The following is an 18,476-nucleotide window of genomic DNA, read 5'->3' on the forward strand; positions in this document are numbered from 1 at the left end:
ACCTTGTATGGGTTTGGCATTAGAGTTCACAGCCTTCAACCATCCGACTTCCTTGCTAGGTGCAAGTTCCACTTGGGATGCCTCCTCCATAGAGATAAAGTTGTGGGTAGCACCTGTATCCACCATGGCTCTTGTGGGCTTACCATTCAAGCGAATGTCTACATACATCAGTCCCTTCGGCTTGAACTTCAATGCTCCTTACGGGCTCATCTTCTTCTTCATTGCATTGAGTCTTCGTAGAGCCCCCATTCTTGTCTCCCCTGGTTTCTTCTCCTCCTCGCTATGCTCATCATCACTAAGCTTTGCAAGCAAGGCTTGAGCTTCCCCCGACTAGGAGGTCCTTCACACCTCGTCTCTGGAGTTCAAGCTCGGCCCATTGTTGTAGGTCATCCATGAAGTTGAAGGGCAGGTCCTTATCTGACATGTCCGTGATCTCGAGCGATAGTGCAGAGAACTCCTTCACGTACTCATGCAATGAGCCCGTGTGTTTTAGGTTTTTGAGCTTCCAACGGGCTTGGTATTCCACGTTCTTTGGATAGAACTGGCGCTTTATCTCGCTCTTGAACACAGACTAGGTATTAATGGAGCATAATCCTCGCTCTACATCGGCACATCTCCTGCGCTACCATAACATAGCAACATCAGTAAGATACATAACAACAGTACGCACCTTGGCCGCCTCCTCAACGAGTTCGGCAACCGTGAAATATTGTTCCATTTGCCACAGGAAGTTGTCAAGCTCCCGGGCATCGCGGGTCCCTGCATATGATGTAGGCTCGCAGACTTTGATCTTTGGAGGGGCTAGAGCAGCAGGTGTGCTGGCTGTATTGGCCATCGGCCTCTTTAGAAGGGTCACTTCGCCCATCAAGTCTTCGAGCTGGATCTGTAGGCACTTCACCAGGTCTTCTAGTGGGTTGTCTGGCTTGTTGGAGCTATCACCGAACTGGTCCTCCAATCTTTCCATGACCGATGCTACAGTCTCAAGGTTGAGTTGAAGCTCGTCCATGCGGTCACGAGTTTCTCCAACCACTGCTTGTCCATGGTCACAAGCTTGTCAACTGACTTGTCACGCTTGCTATGCTATGAGCTTGTCCTCCCGGTGAAGCCTCTTCGAAGCCTTCCTCTTCTTCCCTCTCTGAGATCTCTTGAGAAGGTTCTCGGCATCGACCTCCGACATGGTAACTACAAGAACAAAAGGTTAGTCGCGAATTAAAAAGAACTTTAAAATAAAAAACCAAGGTGAAAACCTACCAAGAGGGCTCAGACCAGCTCGCACAAGCTTCTCCTCGGCCAAGAAATCCTTCATCTCGAGGCTGAGGTCCCTCCATGAGTTGATGACTACCCTAGTTTCTGCATCCAAGCTCACCCCAGGATCCTTGATAGCTACCCTCCAGTGGGTTGGAAAAGACCACCCTTCAGGATTTCGGACAATGAAATACCCCCTTTTCTAGGATGGAACCTTGTTCAGGCAGCCGAATAGGATTTTGAACCCAGGCCAAGGTGATATATAATAGCTTTTTCTGACATCCCCGCACAGACAAGCAAAGTTTCGCTTGATCGCACAGATCGAGCTGAAGGTGTCTAAGGATAGAGGTCGGTTGTAAGTGTGGAACAAAGAGATAGTACCAACTATATTCCGAGTAGAGTTCGGGTGTAGTTGGTCGATGGTAATGTTAAAAAACTTAACTACCTCTATAATGAAAGGGTGAAACGGGAAGCGTCACTCGGCCGTGAGTTGCTCCTCAAAGACCACGAGCTCATAGTGATCATGAGCCAAAGGGTATTGACCTAGGGGAAGGCTAAAAACCAAGCTATCAGGAAGATGATAGCGAGCTACAAGGTACATTAGCCTATCAGAAGTTAGAGTAGAAGGACCAAAGTCATCTGGACCCCAAGCCCGGGAAGAAGATGGGGCCTCCGTCCTAGAGGATGGACCCTCTTCCTAAACCTCGGTCTCCTTGAGCCAAGACGGCTCAACTTCGGGAGCAGAAGCTTCCACTAAAGACTAAAGAGGGGAGTCACCCTGCGGCGAGCTGACCTCCCCAGCAGGGGCCGCAGACTGCACCACGACACCCTTCACCTCACTAGAACTACCTAAAAGTTTGTCTACGCTAGAACTGGACATGATTAAAAAACAAAGGAAGAACAGAAAAACATAGACTCACCAAAAATAAGGATGACCTCGGAAAACAAAGAGAAGAGTGAGGTGAAGGATTCCAACGCGACCTCAGAACAGACTTGTGAATTTTCGGAGAGAAAAATGAGTCGCGGACCCCCTATTTATAGCCACTATGTCCGAGAACCAACGATCGAGATCGAAGCGACCCCCGAGAATAAAATCGGTTTAGCGCATTATTTGATGTCAGCGGAGTTTATAGATCGTGTGACGTTCGCACGTAGGCCAGACGCGACCTGGATTTTCCTGGTTGATCCGAGTGGCCGAACAAGTCCGACCCGTGAATCATCTGGCTAGTTGCCCAGACCTCGGACCAAATCCACTTGGCTCATCATGAACTCCCCACACCGGGTTAGGACCCTTGGCTCGGGAAGTGGGTGGCAATTGATGAAGGGTAATTTGGCCCGACCTAGTAATAGGGGGACACGTGGACACGACCTAAACTAGCAGGCCGACAGCTCACTCTGACAGGCCAAGTCTATAATGGATCGAGCTCGGATAACCATACACCTCGGGACAAGTCTACCTTGGGACGGGTATACCTCGGTGCAAGGTTACATCAGGACCACCTCAGTCCCAAGGCACTTCGGCATTCATATAAGGTCGGATCTAATGAGCACGAGCTCAGGCAATGCTGACCAACTGTCGCATGGTAATTCCAAGGAGCTCACCACCGTACCCCGCGTCTTACAAGATTGTGCCTTGTAACGGCTATATTAGCTCACCCACTCCCCGTTTAAGGCGGAAATGGGCAATCTTACCGATTGGTGGTGCTATCCCCACCTAACACGGAAATGAATCCCATCACAGTGGGGATCTAGGAACTACTCCACCAAACCCGCAAGGACTCCAATATATAAAGACCTCACTCCCCAGGGGCAATATAATGCATAATCTCTGCTCTCTAGCTCTCTCATAATCTGATATCATCTTCAAGCTCACTACTAAGTGCTAACTTAACCATCGGAGTGACCTCGTCGGGTAAGCCACCCTGGGTTCTCTGATTCATCTCTTGCAAGTTCCTCAGTTCCCGTCGTTGTTGGTAGCCATATCACCTCCAGCAGGGAGCATCCAGATTGCACTACATCAATTGTCAAAATGATTGCTGAATCCTGATGCGGCATTGATGTGTCTATGTCAACAATGTATACAAAAATTACAACTTTATTTCCTGATAAAATATCTAAAAATGCCACATGAGCATTCAACATTGTTCAAAATTGATCATTAGAAAAATTATCATTTTGAAAATAAAAAACATTTTCAAAAATAATTTCTTATTATAAGCATGTGCAAATACCACATTGGTTGTGTTTGGTATAGTTTCAGGTGGATTCGAGTCACTAAGGCAGTACAAGGCTCGAGCTCAAGCTCGACTCAGGTCAAAAGCTCGTAAGCTTGAGCTCAGCTCGTTTCAAACTTGACTTGAGAAAAATGTTTTAAAAAAATTATATATAAAAATATTTTTTATTTTATATTTAAAAATTAAGGATTATAATAATTAGTTATTATTATATATAAAAATAAAAATTATATATATATAATATTTTTATTATATATATTAATTTCTATAGTTTTATATTTTATATTATTATTATTATTATTATTATTATTATTATTATTATTATTATTATTATTATTATTATTATTATTATTATTATTATTATTATTATTATTATATGTATGTATGTTGCTATTCGAGCTCAGCTCGTGGGCACCCCTAGGTATAGTGATTATACTTGATTTGTCTTCAAAACCAAGAAAAAAATGGTTGATAAATGTTTTTCTTGAATTTGTTGACAATTAGAACTAGGTGCCATATCAGTAGAACAGTAAATAAACGCTTAACAATTGAGGAAAGTGTTAAAATGAAGTTTCTCCTAATGATTGATGAACATGTAAATCAAAACTGAACTTTATCAATTACAATGTGTACGAATCGACATAATGATACAAATGCTAATTTAGCAATGACATGACACCACTTATCAAATAAACGGAAGCCATACAAAACACATAGGTTATCATTGTTCAAAAACATATTTTAGACAATAGCTTCACATCAATGAAACTTTGTTTTTTTTTTCTTTTTTCTTATAGAGCAATGAAACTTCCTTTTAAGCATGTCCAATTATGAGATATTATTCACATACTTTATAATTTTTCAAATTACAAATAAATGAAACCAAGGTGCTTGTTAAAATTATTCCGTCTTATATTGTATTCCAACACAGTTCAATACAAATTTCGAAACAATCAGTTAAAGGTTGTGTTTGATTGCAGTGCAATTTTATTTGTGCTAGTATAAATACGTGGGAGTGCAAATGAAAATAATGCAAATTGTGGTTTAATTTTATTTTGAGTTTTACTATTCTGCTTCTAGTCTTATTTTACTTCATTTATAATGCAATCAAACAAAATAAAGCAAATTTTGAAATAAAAATAAATCATAATTTACACTAAAATCATTTGCCTACCATAAGTTTGCAATATTAATGCAAATAAATTGGCATTGAAACCAAACACATCCTAAATTGTAAAAAATACTTTGTTGCAACCCATTCCTCAACAATATTAATTAAAAAGATAAAATTCAATTGAAATACTCTTGCATCTTTTTATTAATTGTCAAAATATTGTTAGAGGGCATCATCATTGATGTAGCGCGATCTAGTTGCTCTCCACTAGAGGTGACCTGGCTTCTAGTCAGACGACGGACGAGGTTGATCTGCAAGGAGAGAAGTCCTCACGGGATCCGTGGAACAGTTCCGAGGTCATCGTTACGACGAGATCCGTTTCCACGTTAATTGGGGGATAACGTTGCCAACTGATAAGGCTTATCTATTCCACCCGAACCGACCGGGGAGGAAGATAAAGCTCGTCGTTACGAGGCGTGATCCCATAAAGTTTGGAATCTGATGGTGAGGTTTTCGGGGTCATCAAGTAGTGGTCTGAGTCAGTATCCCCGAACTGATGCTCTTTAGTCCCGAACTAGAGCCAAAGTGCCTTGGGACCGAGGTGGTCCTGATGCGACCTTGTACCGAGGTGACCTCGTCTCGAGGTGACCCATGCCGAGGTGGTTTGATTATCTGAGTTCGATCTGTTGTGGTCTTGGTATGTCGGGCTGAGCTGTCATCTATTAGTCAGGTTGTGTCCACGTGTCCCCCTATTACTAGGTCGGGCCAAATCACCCTTCATTGATTGCCCCCACTCCCCGAGCCGGGGGTCCTGATCTGGTGTGGGGAGTTCATGATGAGTTCAGGTGGATTTGGCACGAGGTCTAGGCGGTCTGTCGAGCGGATCAGCCGATCGAACCTATTTTAACCTTCGGTTAAACCAAAAGTAGCCCAGGTCGCGTTGGGTGTACGCACGGACGTCACGTTGTTTATGGACTCCGGGGATGTCAAAAACGCGCTCAACCGATTTTGTCCTCGGGCATCATGCAACTGGTTTTCATGAGAACCGTTGGATCAAGCAGATCTCAACTGTTGATCACCTCGCGGTGAACTATAAATAGGGGGCCGAGGGAACCCTCTTCTTTGCCAAAAATTCAGTGATTGAGCTCTCTCGAGGTCGCATTGGAGTCTTTCAGCTCGCTCTTTCTTTGTATTCTGAGGTCGTTCTTCTATTGGTGAGTTCATTTTTTCTTAGTTTGTTCTTGTTTCAATCGTGTATAGTGCTAGCATAGATAGGCTCCTAGGTGATTCTAGTGGACTCGAGGGTGCCGAGGTGTAGTCCTCAGCTCCTGCTGGCAAGGTCAGCTCCTTGCTAGGTAGCTCCCCCCTTCGCCCCTTAGAGGAAACTTCCTTACTTGAAGTTGGGCCTTTTCAGCCTGAGGAGCCCGAAGCTCGAGAGGAGGGACCGACCTCCAGAGAGGAGGTCCCATCTTCTTCTCGGGGTCAGGATCCGAATGACTTCGGTCCTTCTACCATGACTTTAGATAGGCTACTGTCTTTGGTAGCTCACTACCTTCTCCTTGATAGTTTAGTTTTTAGCATTCTCCTAAGTCAGCACCCTTGGGTTCACGATCACCATGACCTCTCAGTTTTCGAAAAACAACTCGTAATCGGACTACACTTCCTGCTCCATCCCTTCATTATAGAAATAATCAAATTTTTTAACATCACTATCGACCAACTTTACCCAAATTCAATCCACATTATAATAAGTATCAAAAATTGATCATCACCAAAAATTGATTCATAGATGAGTTGTGATTCCATGCTGAGAAGCTTAACCCTTAACCCTTTTTTCATGTATCTAGTCTTCTTGTGACCCCGACTCTTATTTACTCATGGTTTATACAATGTAAAAGTAAAACAGCATCAGACGGGAAGGTCGGGCTGGCTTGCTGTTTGCAGCCAAGTACATATGTCCTCTCAGAGACTGGAAGAGTAGGTCACCCTACAAAGTCAATGCCCTAGTATCTGAACCAATTGCTAATTTGCTATCTAGGATTCTAGGCTACTGGTTTTTACTCTGTTTCTTTTTTTAAAAAGACAAAAAGTGACCCTTATCTTTGTTATATCATGCACAAATAAGGGGTATTTTTTGTCTTTTGACTGGATATTTATCAGAAAATGGAATGTACCCCGGTACCCACCACCAAACTGATGAGGTTTGCAGTACTCCCATAGAACACAGTAGTCTTTCTCCACTGTAAAACAACATCAGGATGTTTTTTATCCGGGGTATTTTCATATTTGTGATTCAATTTATACTCTAGAGTACGGAATTGGAATATCCTCCTCACCCAGTCGCCTCACACTGAAATCACAGGCACGTTTCACCGTGCATTGGGAACACTCTGTAAACGGTCCCCATGTTTACCTCTGTCTCTGTGGTTGGTGTCGGTGTTGGCTTGAAAATGACTTATTTGTGCGAGTCGTGGGATTGCTGTATGTAGCATAGGTATATGAATGTGAAGCAGATTTCGATCAGCGATTAGATCAACTCAAAATCACGCCAATCTTGACCAATAATAGTCTCGTTGATCATCATTGGCCCAGATTGGTCATATAGTGATTAACCATTCATCTACTAGCTCACACTGGATCCAAATCCTATACTAGATTTTACATTTAATTTGTAAATTGTAATAAGTAATAACAAATAAAATTTTGTAAACTTAACAAAAATCATGTGCGAGTGCGAATAAAAATTACAAACAGAAACACATTATTACTAACTGCGAATCTACTGACAGCTGTCATAAACAACGTTCCAATTGGAAGGTACCAACCGGCTGGTTGATAAGTTCTCTTGGTAGTTGTCGCGGAGATTTGGGATCGAGTCTGCCTTCTAATGATATTCAAAAATCTAACTTTGAATTTGAGATATGATATAATCGAATTGAATTTACATAGTTTGAATATTTAGGCAGTGTTTGGCATGGATGCAGTTCCTTTAGAAAATAGTGATACATTAATGTCATGCTAAAAAAATCGGTATTTTAGAAAACAATAATATGTTTGAAACCGTTTTTTTATAAAAAATAGTGCTGCAAACCATGCCTTAGAAATTGAGAAAGTGTGGTATAAAAAAAATGTAGAATTTGACATTTTTTTCAATTTGGAGTTCATTGCTGCCAATGGGGACATCATGTAGCAAAAACAGTGGACTTCCTACAATGGGTACCAGTATTGAAAATAGATATGGAGCACTTGTACCAAATAGAAGGGGTTGTTGTTGCCCCAAGAAAACCTGGTAGCAATGTTTTCAAACAAAAGAAAAAAAATACATCATTTTTCTCGGAGAACTGTGCTTCCAACCCACACATATACAACATTGATGCTAAACATATACTTAATTGGTTGAATTTGAATATTTATTAAATCGAATAAGATCATATATGAATTTATATAATAATCGATTGAATCCGATTATTTAATTCTTATATATAATATATGAAATATTTAAACATTTTATAAAATTTATATAATAATTAAGTTACATAAATAATTGATATATTTTATATATATATAATTTATTAATTACCTAAAATAATTAATTGATCAAATTCAAATCAAATATTTAAATATTTAATCAAAATTAAATTTGAATATTAATTTTTAATATACGTCTTAAATTAGATTCAAATATCATTTTTTTTTAAGTTTCTATCATATAAAGGCAACTTTTGGGGTTTAATATCAATAAAAATAATATATTTAAAAAAATTTCAAAAATATATTAACTTTTTAAAAATAATATCAATAAAGGGCAAAAACATTATTCATCTTTTTCTTTTTGCCATTTGTTCACTAGAGCCATCGCCCGCCACTGCCGCCTCTGCCTCCGATAATATTATCGGAGGTGGCCGAAGGTAGAGGTGGCAGCGGTGGCACTGGTGGTTTCTTTGTCCAATGCTTGCCACCTCCGCCTCTGCCTCCGACAACATTGTTGGAGATGGGTGGAGGTAGACGTTACAGCGATGGCAGGCAAAGGAATGACCAGTGGACGACGGCTCTGATGAACAAATGACAAGAAGAAGATGAACAATATTTTTACCCTTTATTGATATTATTTTAAAAATTTTTTAAAATATATTATTTTTATTGATATTAAACCACAAAAGTTGCCAACCCAATTTTTTTAATCGGATTCGAATTCGCATATTATATGATTCTATTGCATGCATTTACACTCCTAAGTGGCGGATTATTATGGGTTAGGCCCATGCCGTTGCATAGTGTTAATGTAGACCCTTGAGAAAAGCACAGCGTTCGAATGAAAACGGATCGGCTGACCGAAACACATGAGTTCGACCGGGCCTTCGGGGTAAGAATGAAACTGCATTCTCGACTCTTGAGTTTCGAAGTCTGGTACATTAAAACTGCATCCGCACCACTCCACTCTCACCATATTTGGTTAAACTCTACCGTACGCATAATCGTCTGCCGTCTGTCGCGCAATCTGGCTTCCATTTTTGCTGGAAGACTAATCACTTTCATTTACATAACGTCCATATTGATTGGAATTGGATGGTGGTGATGTTTTCTTTCTCCAAGGCCAAGGCCAAGGTGGGTCATAGTCATGCTACGGTCTTTGGTTTTGGGGGGAAGAATTAACGGTCGAGTTCGTGGGCTCCGTCACTGGCGCGCAGTTGCTATGCCATAGAGATCAACTTCACCGTTACGGCGCATATAACGGCTCAACTCTTGGTTTATATTCACGATAAACGGCGATTATAACGGCGAAGGTAAGATTCATGGGTAGAAGTGGAATTGTGTTTTACTTTTAACTCTTTGTCAGTGCTGTGGGTCCCGCCACCTGCCTCGATGTTTTCTCCGGTCTCCACTACACCCTGACGCCCTCCTCACTGAACTCTTCAGTCTTCACTCACCCCAATAAGAAGAGACCAGACCCTCACTCATTCCCACCTGTTCCTCCACTTCTCCCCTCCCTGAGGCAGAGCGTTTAATAGAAGAAAACCAGCCAAAGAAAGTTTTCGCTTTTCATCATCTTCTTCTTCTTCTTCATTCGTGCTCTGTTTCTCACAGAACCAGGGCATGGAACGTTTCACAGTTCCCTTCTTCCTATTAATCATCTCCATTGTTTCTTTTACAGGTAAAAAAGGCTACCAAAGCCTCTTGTCTGTTGTCTGTTCATGTGTAGTTTTGATGTTTTTGTGGTTAATGCTTTTTCCATACTACGTTTGCAGATGCAGGCACAATCGGGATAAACTATGGCAGAGTAGCTAACGACCTTCCTTCGTCAGGGAAGGTGGTTCAGCTTCTCATGTCTCAGGGTCTCAACCGAGTCAAGCTCTACGACACCGACGCTACCGTTCTCAGGGCCCTTGCCGGTTCAGGAATCAGCGTCGTCGTTACCCTACCCAACGAGCAACTCTCCTCAGCGGCCAAGCGACAGTCCTATACCGACACTTGGGTCCAGAAAAACATCGCCGCTTACTACCCATCCACCCAAATCCACGCCATTGCCGTCGGGAACGAAGTCTTCGTGGATCCACACAATATAACCGAGTTCCTAGTCGCAGCGATGCGCAACGTTCACGCCGCGCTCGTTAAATATAACCTCGACTCCGCCATTAAGGTGTCCTCTCCCATAGCCCTTAGTGCTCTTCAGTCCTCCTACCCGTCTTCTGCGGGATCTTTCAAAACCGAGTTAGTCGAACCCGTCATCAAGCCCATGTTGGATTTTCTTCGCGAGACCGGATCCTACCTCATGGTGAACGCTTATCCTTTCTTCGCCTACGCAGCCAACTCCGACGTGATCTCCTTAGACTACGCTCTCTTCCGAACTAACCCGGGTGTCGTGGACTCTGGCAATGGCCTGCGTTACTACAGTCTTTTCGAGGCCCAGATAGATGCGGTTTTCGCAGCCATGTCTGCTTTGAAATATGACGACGTGAAGATGGTCGTGACCGAGACAGGTTGGCCATCGAAGGGAGATGAGGACGAGACGGGCGCAAGCGAGGTTAATGCAGCTGCTTACAACGGGAACATGGTGCGCAGGGTACTCGCCGGAGGTGGTACCCCACAGAGACCACAAGAAGACCTCGACGTTTACTTGTTTGCCTTGTTTAACGAAAACATGAAGCCGGGCCCGACTTCTGAGAGGAACTACGGTCTCTTCTACCCCAACGAAGAGAAGGTCTACGACATTCCGCTTACGCCGGAAGAGGTGAGGCAGAAGGTTCCAGTGAACGGTGGGAAGAGCCAGATGACGCCGGTGAACAATGGGGGCAGTGTTTCGACGAGCTCGTCCGGACAGACGTGGTGTGTGGCGAACGGTAAGGCTGGGGAACAGAAGTTGCAGGCAGCACTAGATTATGCTTGTGGAGAGGGAGGAGCTGACTGCCGTCCGATCCAACCGGGTGCTTCGTGTTACGATCCTAATACTCTGGAGGCACACGCATCGTTCGCGTTTAATAGCTACTATCAGAAGATGAGGCGCGGGATGGGGACCTGTGACTTTGAAGGAGCCGCATATGTTGTCACTCAGCCTCCCAGTGCGTATTCTTTTTCCTTGTTTACTATTCTTCAATCTTCAGTTCTTCACCTCACGCGCAACATAAAATGTTGTATTCTGTCATGATTTTTTCTCTACAAACATGAAACATTCACGGGGTGGGGTGGAGCCGTGTACTGGTGTTGTTTGGACAGGAGGTGTTGTGGTTTTATCCTTTTTTTTTCCGTAGATTCACTACTTTAGATTCTATCATATTCAGTTCAGGGTAAGAGCTCCGGCCTCCGGGCCCTGTTCATCGGATCGGAGCAAAGCGCACGTTAGCAATATTTGGTCTGGATATGTAAATGTGCGCATGGTGCAGCAACCTTAGGCGCACGTTAGACTGGGGAAAAAACAGTAAGTTTACTGTACATGGACTCCCTGTCGTACTGACGAATTACATTAGGGTAATGATCGTAGATCTGGTATTCAATGTTTCGGATTGATAATTTGATGCACTCGGGGCATGTTCCCACTATCCTACCCACAAAGCATCACCACCATGTATTGGGAATATTTCCAATGCGTAGCTGTAATGTCTCGTGAGTAGCATATGATGTTGTTCGATGAATGAGAGACGTCGATTTTAGGGCTATGATGTGTCCTGGTCCACGTATGATTTGTGTCATGTTGCAAAAAGTAATGTCTTTTGTTTGGTGGTTGTATTTTGCGCAGAGTTTGGAAAATGCGAGTTTCCGACGGGATACTAAAAGTTGAGGGAGTTGGGTGGATGCCGCCGATTGCCGAAGAAAGAAGAAGGGGGAAAGCGGGGAGGGGGGTGTATTTATTCAAAAGAGTAGTTGAGGTTGTTGAGTTACTACTATTATTAGTACTTGGTGTAATTAAAAGCATGTATGAATATTTAATTTATTTATTTGATTTGCTACATGTTTGGCTGCCAAACTGATATGATGTTATGGCTTGTCTCTTAGCTGGTTGATGAGTTTGGGTCTCTTATGGGATCCGTGAAAAAGTCGAAAGAAGACAAAGGGCGTTGTAAATTTTGAAAAGGCACTCAATTTGGGTGAATAAACGAAGTATGGGATGTGAACCAGTGACATAAAAATCACATATCACAATGACATTTATTCAACGTCTTTGATAAGTGGAACGCGAACAAAGTAAATAAACTATGTAATTGTAATTGAAATCTTGATTTAATATATACAGGCTACAGCGTGTTAGGTATGGTATGGTACTGGTAGCATTATCTCATCTCTCTCTTCTTTCTTATCAGAATTCTGAATTCTGCAAAGATTCTCTTTGCCTCCCCTCTTTTAGTGACAATACTGTAAAAAAGAAATAATATATGAGGTTGTGGTCACATGGGTACATTGGGTGTATCAATTGATTACTATTGTCCACTTCCCGAGCCTCTGCCTCTCCATGACTGGTTTGTCTAGACTCTAGAGGTACCCATCTAAGCTATTATCTGCTAGTCTGGAATGGAAGACAGGAACCACCAATTCATCTTTGCCATGCACTGCCTGAGGCTGAGAAGCCCATCCCGATGAGGCGATGACAATACAAAGACGGGGGTTTAAGGGTTCAACTAATGACAACCCAGGCAATCCGGATGACAAGCCAACTAATGATACATCAGACACCTCCATCGGAGTTTGCCCACACTGGCCTCTTAAAAATGCAGCCCAGTGCCAACAAATTGTTTGACCATCACCCTCATATCTTTGAAGCATCAAATTTGATTTCGTTTCTATCAGTCCAAACCAGATCTTGATTAATGTTTTGTTTTTATATAGGTTGGTGATCAGTAGCTCAATTAATTAAAGTTAATTCTATGAACATTGCCCATACTATTTCTATGACTTGGAGAGGGTCAATTTTGCAAGATAGCTAAGTTATGCACGTAACTAGCTAGTGATATATGATACAGGTTTATCATTATATGTTTATCGTAAGCAAGGATCAAAATATGAATATAGGGTGATATGGCGATAGGGCATATTGACCTGTATCGATACTCTTTTTATGTGTTTCTTTTTTTTTTTTTTTTGAAACTGGTTCAGAGGGGCCGATTTAAGACCAGTCTACCCCCTGAATCACTTGCCGACCCGGAAAATCCCCTGTAGGGCCATATCAGGAAGTATCCGATATGATACTATTGGCCAATATAGGTTAAAACTGTTAGAAACAATTGAATGTAACAATCGAAAGCAATAACACGAGCTCAACAAAATGGACTAAATGACTTTTATAGGTTAAAACTGAACTTACCTTTTATAGCCATTTACAACTCTAACAGAAAGCATAAAAGCAGCACACATTAGCCTTATCTTAGCTACGTGATTAACAAAGCAAATGAATAGGTCAAATAATAACATCCCTAAAAACTAGGATTTATTGAAACAGAAAACAGACTAAGTAAAACACTAACAAAAAACCTGACTCCAAGCAACGACCTCTTCGTGCCCTCCCTTAAACTAACTGTAGACTGCAATTAGTTTACATCAATAGCTTCACACACTCCCATCATCTTTTTGAGTTTCTGAAATGCTTCTAACTTCAACGACTTCGTCATCAAATCAACCACCTGCTCCTGAGTTTACATCAATAGCTTCACACACTCTGTGCATAACTAGATTCTTAAGAGCTTGATCGTTGAACTATTGTCACACATGATAGTGGTGCAACCCTTCTGTTCATGATTCAATTTTTTCAACACTCTCCTCATCCATACTGCCTGGCAGGCACATGCAGCAACAACCACAAATTCCGCCTCAGTGGTTGACAACGCAACTATGGGTTGCTTTTTGGACAGCCATGATACTATGCTTGAGCTTAAAAGAAACACATAACCGGACGTGCTTTTACGATCTTCTATATCACCTGCATAGTTGCTATCCGTGAAAGCAAGCAGTTCTTCTTCTTCCCCTCCCTTCTTATACAAAATCCCATAGTTTGCAGTGCCCTTTAAGTATCGCAAAATCCTTTTGGTAGCTTGTAAGTGAAGTTCAATGGGTTTAGCCATGTACCTGCTGATCAAACTGACACTGAACATTATATCTGGACGAGTTGCCGTGAGGTACATCAAACTTCCCACCATTTGTTTGAAATAAGTCTCATCCACTGTAACTCCATGATCATCTCTACTCATTTTGAAACCTGGCACAATCGGGTTGCTTACTGACTTGCTCTCAAACATCCCAAAACATTTCAACACTTCAGTGGCATGCCTCCTTTGACAAATGAAAATTCCATCCGATTTCTGTAACACCTCAATGCCAAAGAAGAATCTCATCCTCCCCAAATCAGTAATGTCAAAAACTTTCATCAAAGAATTCTTAAAATCAGACATCATATCCTCATCATCACCGGTGTAAATCAGACCATCCACATAAATACTTACTATCAGCACTTTACCTTCACTGCTCCTCTTGGTGAATAAAGTCCGCTCATTTGGACACTTTTGGACGCCTTCACTAATGAAATGAGCTTCAATACAGCTAAACCAAGCTCGTGGAGCTTGTTTTAGACCGTACAAAGCTTTATGCAGCTTATACACCTTATGCTCACTCACTTTTCTTTCATAACCCTTTGGTTGCTCCACATACACGTCTTCATTGAGTTCACCATGGAGAAATGCTGATTTTACATCCAATTGGTAAATCTTCGAACCTCTTTGCGCCACAAGTGCCACTATCATCCTCACTGTATCCATATGAGTTACTGGAGCAAATACTTCGGTGAAATCTACCCCTTGTTGTTGAGAGTACCCCTTGGATACCAACCGAGCCTTGTACTTGTCTACTTCTCCAAGTTCGTTCAACTTCGTTTTATAAATCCATTTTACTCCAATGGTTTTGGCACCAGATGGCAAGTCAGTAAGTTTCTAGGTCTGATTCTTTTCAATTGAGTTAATCTCCGAATCCATTGCCAATCTCCATTTTGAACTCTTCACTGGCTCTTCATAGTTGATGGGATCTGTAGAAGCAACAAGGGCCATATTGAGCTCAATTTCTTCCTCGGATAGTCCCTCACCGTTGACGTAATCTTCCATCCAAATAGGAGCCTGTCTGACCCTTCTTTCTCTAGCATCAGACCCTTCTGCATTCACTGGATTAGGTACAACACTCTCGGCTACATGATTTTCATCTCCCACAGTTTCTCCATTGCCTTCACTAGCAACTTCAAGATTCTCATCACCTTCTGCTTTCATGCTCATCACCTGTGTCATTCTTGTCATCACCCCACTCAAGATCTACCAACACTTGTTCCTCATAGCTAGTGTCCCACTCCCACTGTCTATCTTCCTCAAATACTACGTCTCTACTAGTCACCACACTTTTAGCCACCGAATCATATAGCCTGTAGCCCTTCGACTCCTTACTAACTTCCAAAAACACGCATCCAAAACTCTTGTTCTCTAGCTTAGTCCTCCTGGTGTCTAGCACATGAACATGTGCCACACCTAAAGACTCTAAAATGTTCCACTGTGGGTTTCACACCAGACCATGCTTCTTCAGAAGTGATATTCTTGACTGTCACTGTAGGACTTCCGTTTAACACGTACATGGCCCAATTCACTGCCTCAGGCCATGTACATGTTAAATAAAAGTCCTACAGTGGCAGTCAAGAATATCACTCCCGAAGAAGCATGGTTCGGTGTGAAACCCACAGTGGAACATTTTAGAGTCTTTAGGTGTGGCACATGTTCATGTGCTAGACACCAGGAGGACTAAGCTAGAGAACAAGAGTTTTGGATGCGTGTTTTTGGAAGTTAGTAAGGAGTCGAAGGGCTACAGGCTGTATGATTCGGTGGCTAAAAGTGTGGTGACTAGTAGAGACGTAGTATTTGAGGAAGATAGACAGTGGGAGTGGGACACTAGCTATGAGGAACAAGTGTTGGTAGATCTTGAGTGGGGTGATGACAAGAATGACACAGGTGATGAGCATGAAAGCAGAAGGTGATGAGAATCTTGAAGTTGCTAGTGAAGGCAATGGAGAAACTGTGGGAGATGAAAATCATGTAGCCGAGAGTGTTGTATCTAATCCAGTGAATGCAGAAGGGTCTGATGCTAGAGAAAGAAGGGTCAGACAGGCTCCTATTTGGATAGAAGATTACGTCAGTGGTGAGGGACTATCCGAGGAAGAAATTGAGCTCAATATGGCCCTTGTTGCTTCTACAAATCCCATCAACTATGAAGAGCCAGTGAAGAGTTCAAAATGGAGATTGGCAATGGATTCGGAGATTAGCTCTACCAAAATATTCAGTAACACATTCACCTGACTTCATTTCGAGAGTCTCGAATTCTCTCCTCAGAGCTTGAAGGACTGACCGCTTCACTCTAGCATTCCCTTCGTACTTCCTTGTCATCGAATCCCATATTTGTTTCGATGTGTCCTTCTATAGGATAGTCTCAAGAATTGTTCTGCCTATTGCTTGAAACAGGTAATTCTTGACTTTCATATCCTTTAACTTCATATCTTCGAGCCTCTTCTGCTGCGCTTCTGTCACAACTTCACCTGCTTGCGGTTCTTCATATCCTGTCTCGACAAGCTCCAATATTCCTTGGACCTTAAGAAGTTCTCCATGAGCATGCTCCAATGGTCGTAATGACCATCAAAATGTGGAATGGCGGGATGGACGAAAGGACCTTCGCTTGCACTCGACATCTCTTTCAAACTTTCCTGTGTTTACAAGTCAATCGAAAGACTGCGACTTTCCTCTCTCTCATGCCCAGTGTGGCTCTGATACCACTTTGTTAGAAACAATTGAATGCAACAATCGAAAGCAATAACAAGAGCTCAACAAAATGGATTGAATGACTTACACTAATTTATTGAAACTGAACTTGGCTTTTATTGCCATTTACAACTCTAACAAAAAGCATAAAAGCAATACACGTTAGCTTTATCTTAACTACGTGATTAACAAAGCAAAAGAATAGGTCAAATAATAACATCCCTAAAAACTAGGATTTATTGAAACAGAAAACAGACTAATTTAAACACTTACAAAAAACTTGACTCCAAGCAACGACCTCTTCATGCCCTCCCTTAAACTAACTGTAGACTGCAATTAGTTTACATCAATAGCTTCACAAAAACGTGACAAAATTTTGATCCTTGGTTGTAAGTAATTGTAACCTATTGTGTAACAACAAGCTCTTACATTTTATCTTGTATGGATAGATATACATGCCCAACTCTACATATTTTGTGCAAATGGAACAGCCAAAAGTTGATTGGCTTTCTTTCAATTTTCTTAGCTAGGGGTGTATATATCCTTTGTTATTGATGAATTTTTGTTTTCTCATTCCTTCTTTTTCACATTGCTCACAGTAGCATAACTTTCTCCAATCAACATGACTACCCACAATGTCAAAATATCCTTTAAATTTTCTCTCTCCCCAAGTCAGAAAATCATCCTCAGAGGTATCTTATAACTGGACTTAATTGTAAATTCTCATTAGATACAGTGAAAAATCTAAGATATACAGGAGGGGAAAATTCAAATAAGTTTCAAAAGTTAAATCAACAACACTAAATCTAGGTCTCAGATGACTATAATTGAGGTATATAATAAACATAAAAAGAACATTTTCTAATAGTTTAATTTGTATTTAACATGAACTACCGGAAAACAAGTGGAAAATGTTGAAAATGATATTATAACTAAGATACGAATGTAAATTTTAATCATTAGGAGACCAATTTAATTATTTTTTAATGTTTAAAATTTTAATAATCAATTAGTTTTTAAAATTTGTTGAATGGTTGAAATTAAGAAGAAAAATATGCTAGTTAAAATTTGGAACTCATGTGGTTATAATAAGTGGTTGAAGTATGGCATGATACATGGTTGATTTGTTGTCTCTCTACTTAAATACCTGTATTCAAATATCCTTGCTTGTAGCTTTTTGCTACTATAGGAGAATTTGATGAGTTATTGAGAGAGAGAGAGAGCGCATTATTACCCAATGGTGGTTGGTTCCAACTATGTGGAGTCTTGGGACTTGGGAGGGATGAACCGGATATGGTCCTAAGTCAGTTTTTGCACAAAGTGAAACTCTTTAGACTCAAACCCTGTTCTTACGTTTGACAATCTTTACCATTACACCAAGTAATTAAAGAAACAAATTTGAATTTAAACTAGTAACTCAAAATGCTTTAAAAGATTGCTGATTCAAAAATCTATTTGGTGTAAGCAGAAAATCTCACTTCTAAAATTCATCATAACTCACAACTAGGAGTGTTACTCTGTCCAGGTTGCTCTAGGTTGAGATCAACACTAAACTTCAAATATAATCCTAATTAATACAACCCAAGATTCTCAACCCTTACCCATCTTGGTCATGAGATATTG

General features: G+C 41.3%; 1 protein-coding gene across 2 annotated transcripts; it reads left to right on the plus strand.

Annotated features, from left to right (window-relative positions):
- The first annotated feature begins 9,455 nt into the window (after positions 1 to 9,455).
- On the plus strand, positions 9,456 to 12,052 carry LOC148878355 (O-Glycosyl hydrolases family 17 protein). Of its 2 annotated transcripts, none has more exons than XM_088953472.1 (3): positions 9,456 to 9,745; positions 9,840 to 11,150; positions 11,825 to 12,052. In XM_088953472.1, exons 1-3 carry the CDS (start codon positions 9,688 to 9,690, stop codon positions 11,857 to 11,859), a joined length of 1,404 nt encoding a protein of 467 aa, XP_088809598.1. In that variant the 5' UTR covers positions 9,456 to 9,687; the 3' UTR covers positions 11,860 to 12,052. The 2 variants fall into 2 exon arrangements, with proteins under 2 accessions (XP_088809598.1, XP_088809592.1); XM_088953466.1 differs by lacking the exon at positions 11,825 to 12,052 and adding an exon at positions 11,370 to 11,607 and having other exon boundaries at positions 9,488 to 9,745.
- The last annotated feature ends 6,424 nt before the right edge of the window (positions 12,053 to 18,476 follow it).

The sequence above is a fragment of the Nelumbo lutea genome, chromosome 1 (assembly GCF_056320005.1).
Source record: "Nelumbo lutea isolate HS-2025 chromosome 1, American lotus-T2T, whole genome shotgun sequence".
Taxonomy (NCBI): domain Eukaryota; kingdom Viridiplantae; phylum Streptophyta; class Magnoliopsida; order Proteales; family Nelumbonaceae; genus Nelumbo; species Nelumbo lutea.

Coding starts and splice junctions, on each gene's coding strand:
- LOC148878355 (XM_088953466.1), top strand. CDS start 9,688: ATGGAACGTTTCACAGTTCCCTTCTTCCTATTAATCATCTCCATTGTT. Junction 9,746..9,839: donor CTCCATTGTTTCTTTTACAG/GTAAAAAAGGCT, acceptor CTACGTTTGCAG/ATGCAGGCACAATCGGGATA. Junction 11,151..11,369: donor TGTTGTCACTCAGCCTCCCA/GTGCGTATTCTT, acceptor TATCATATTCAG/TTCAGGGTAAGAGCTCCGGC.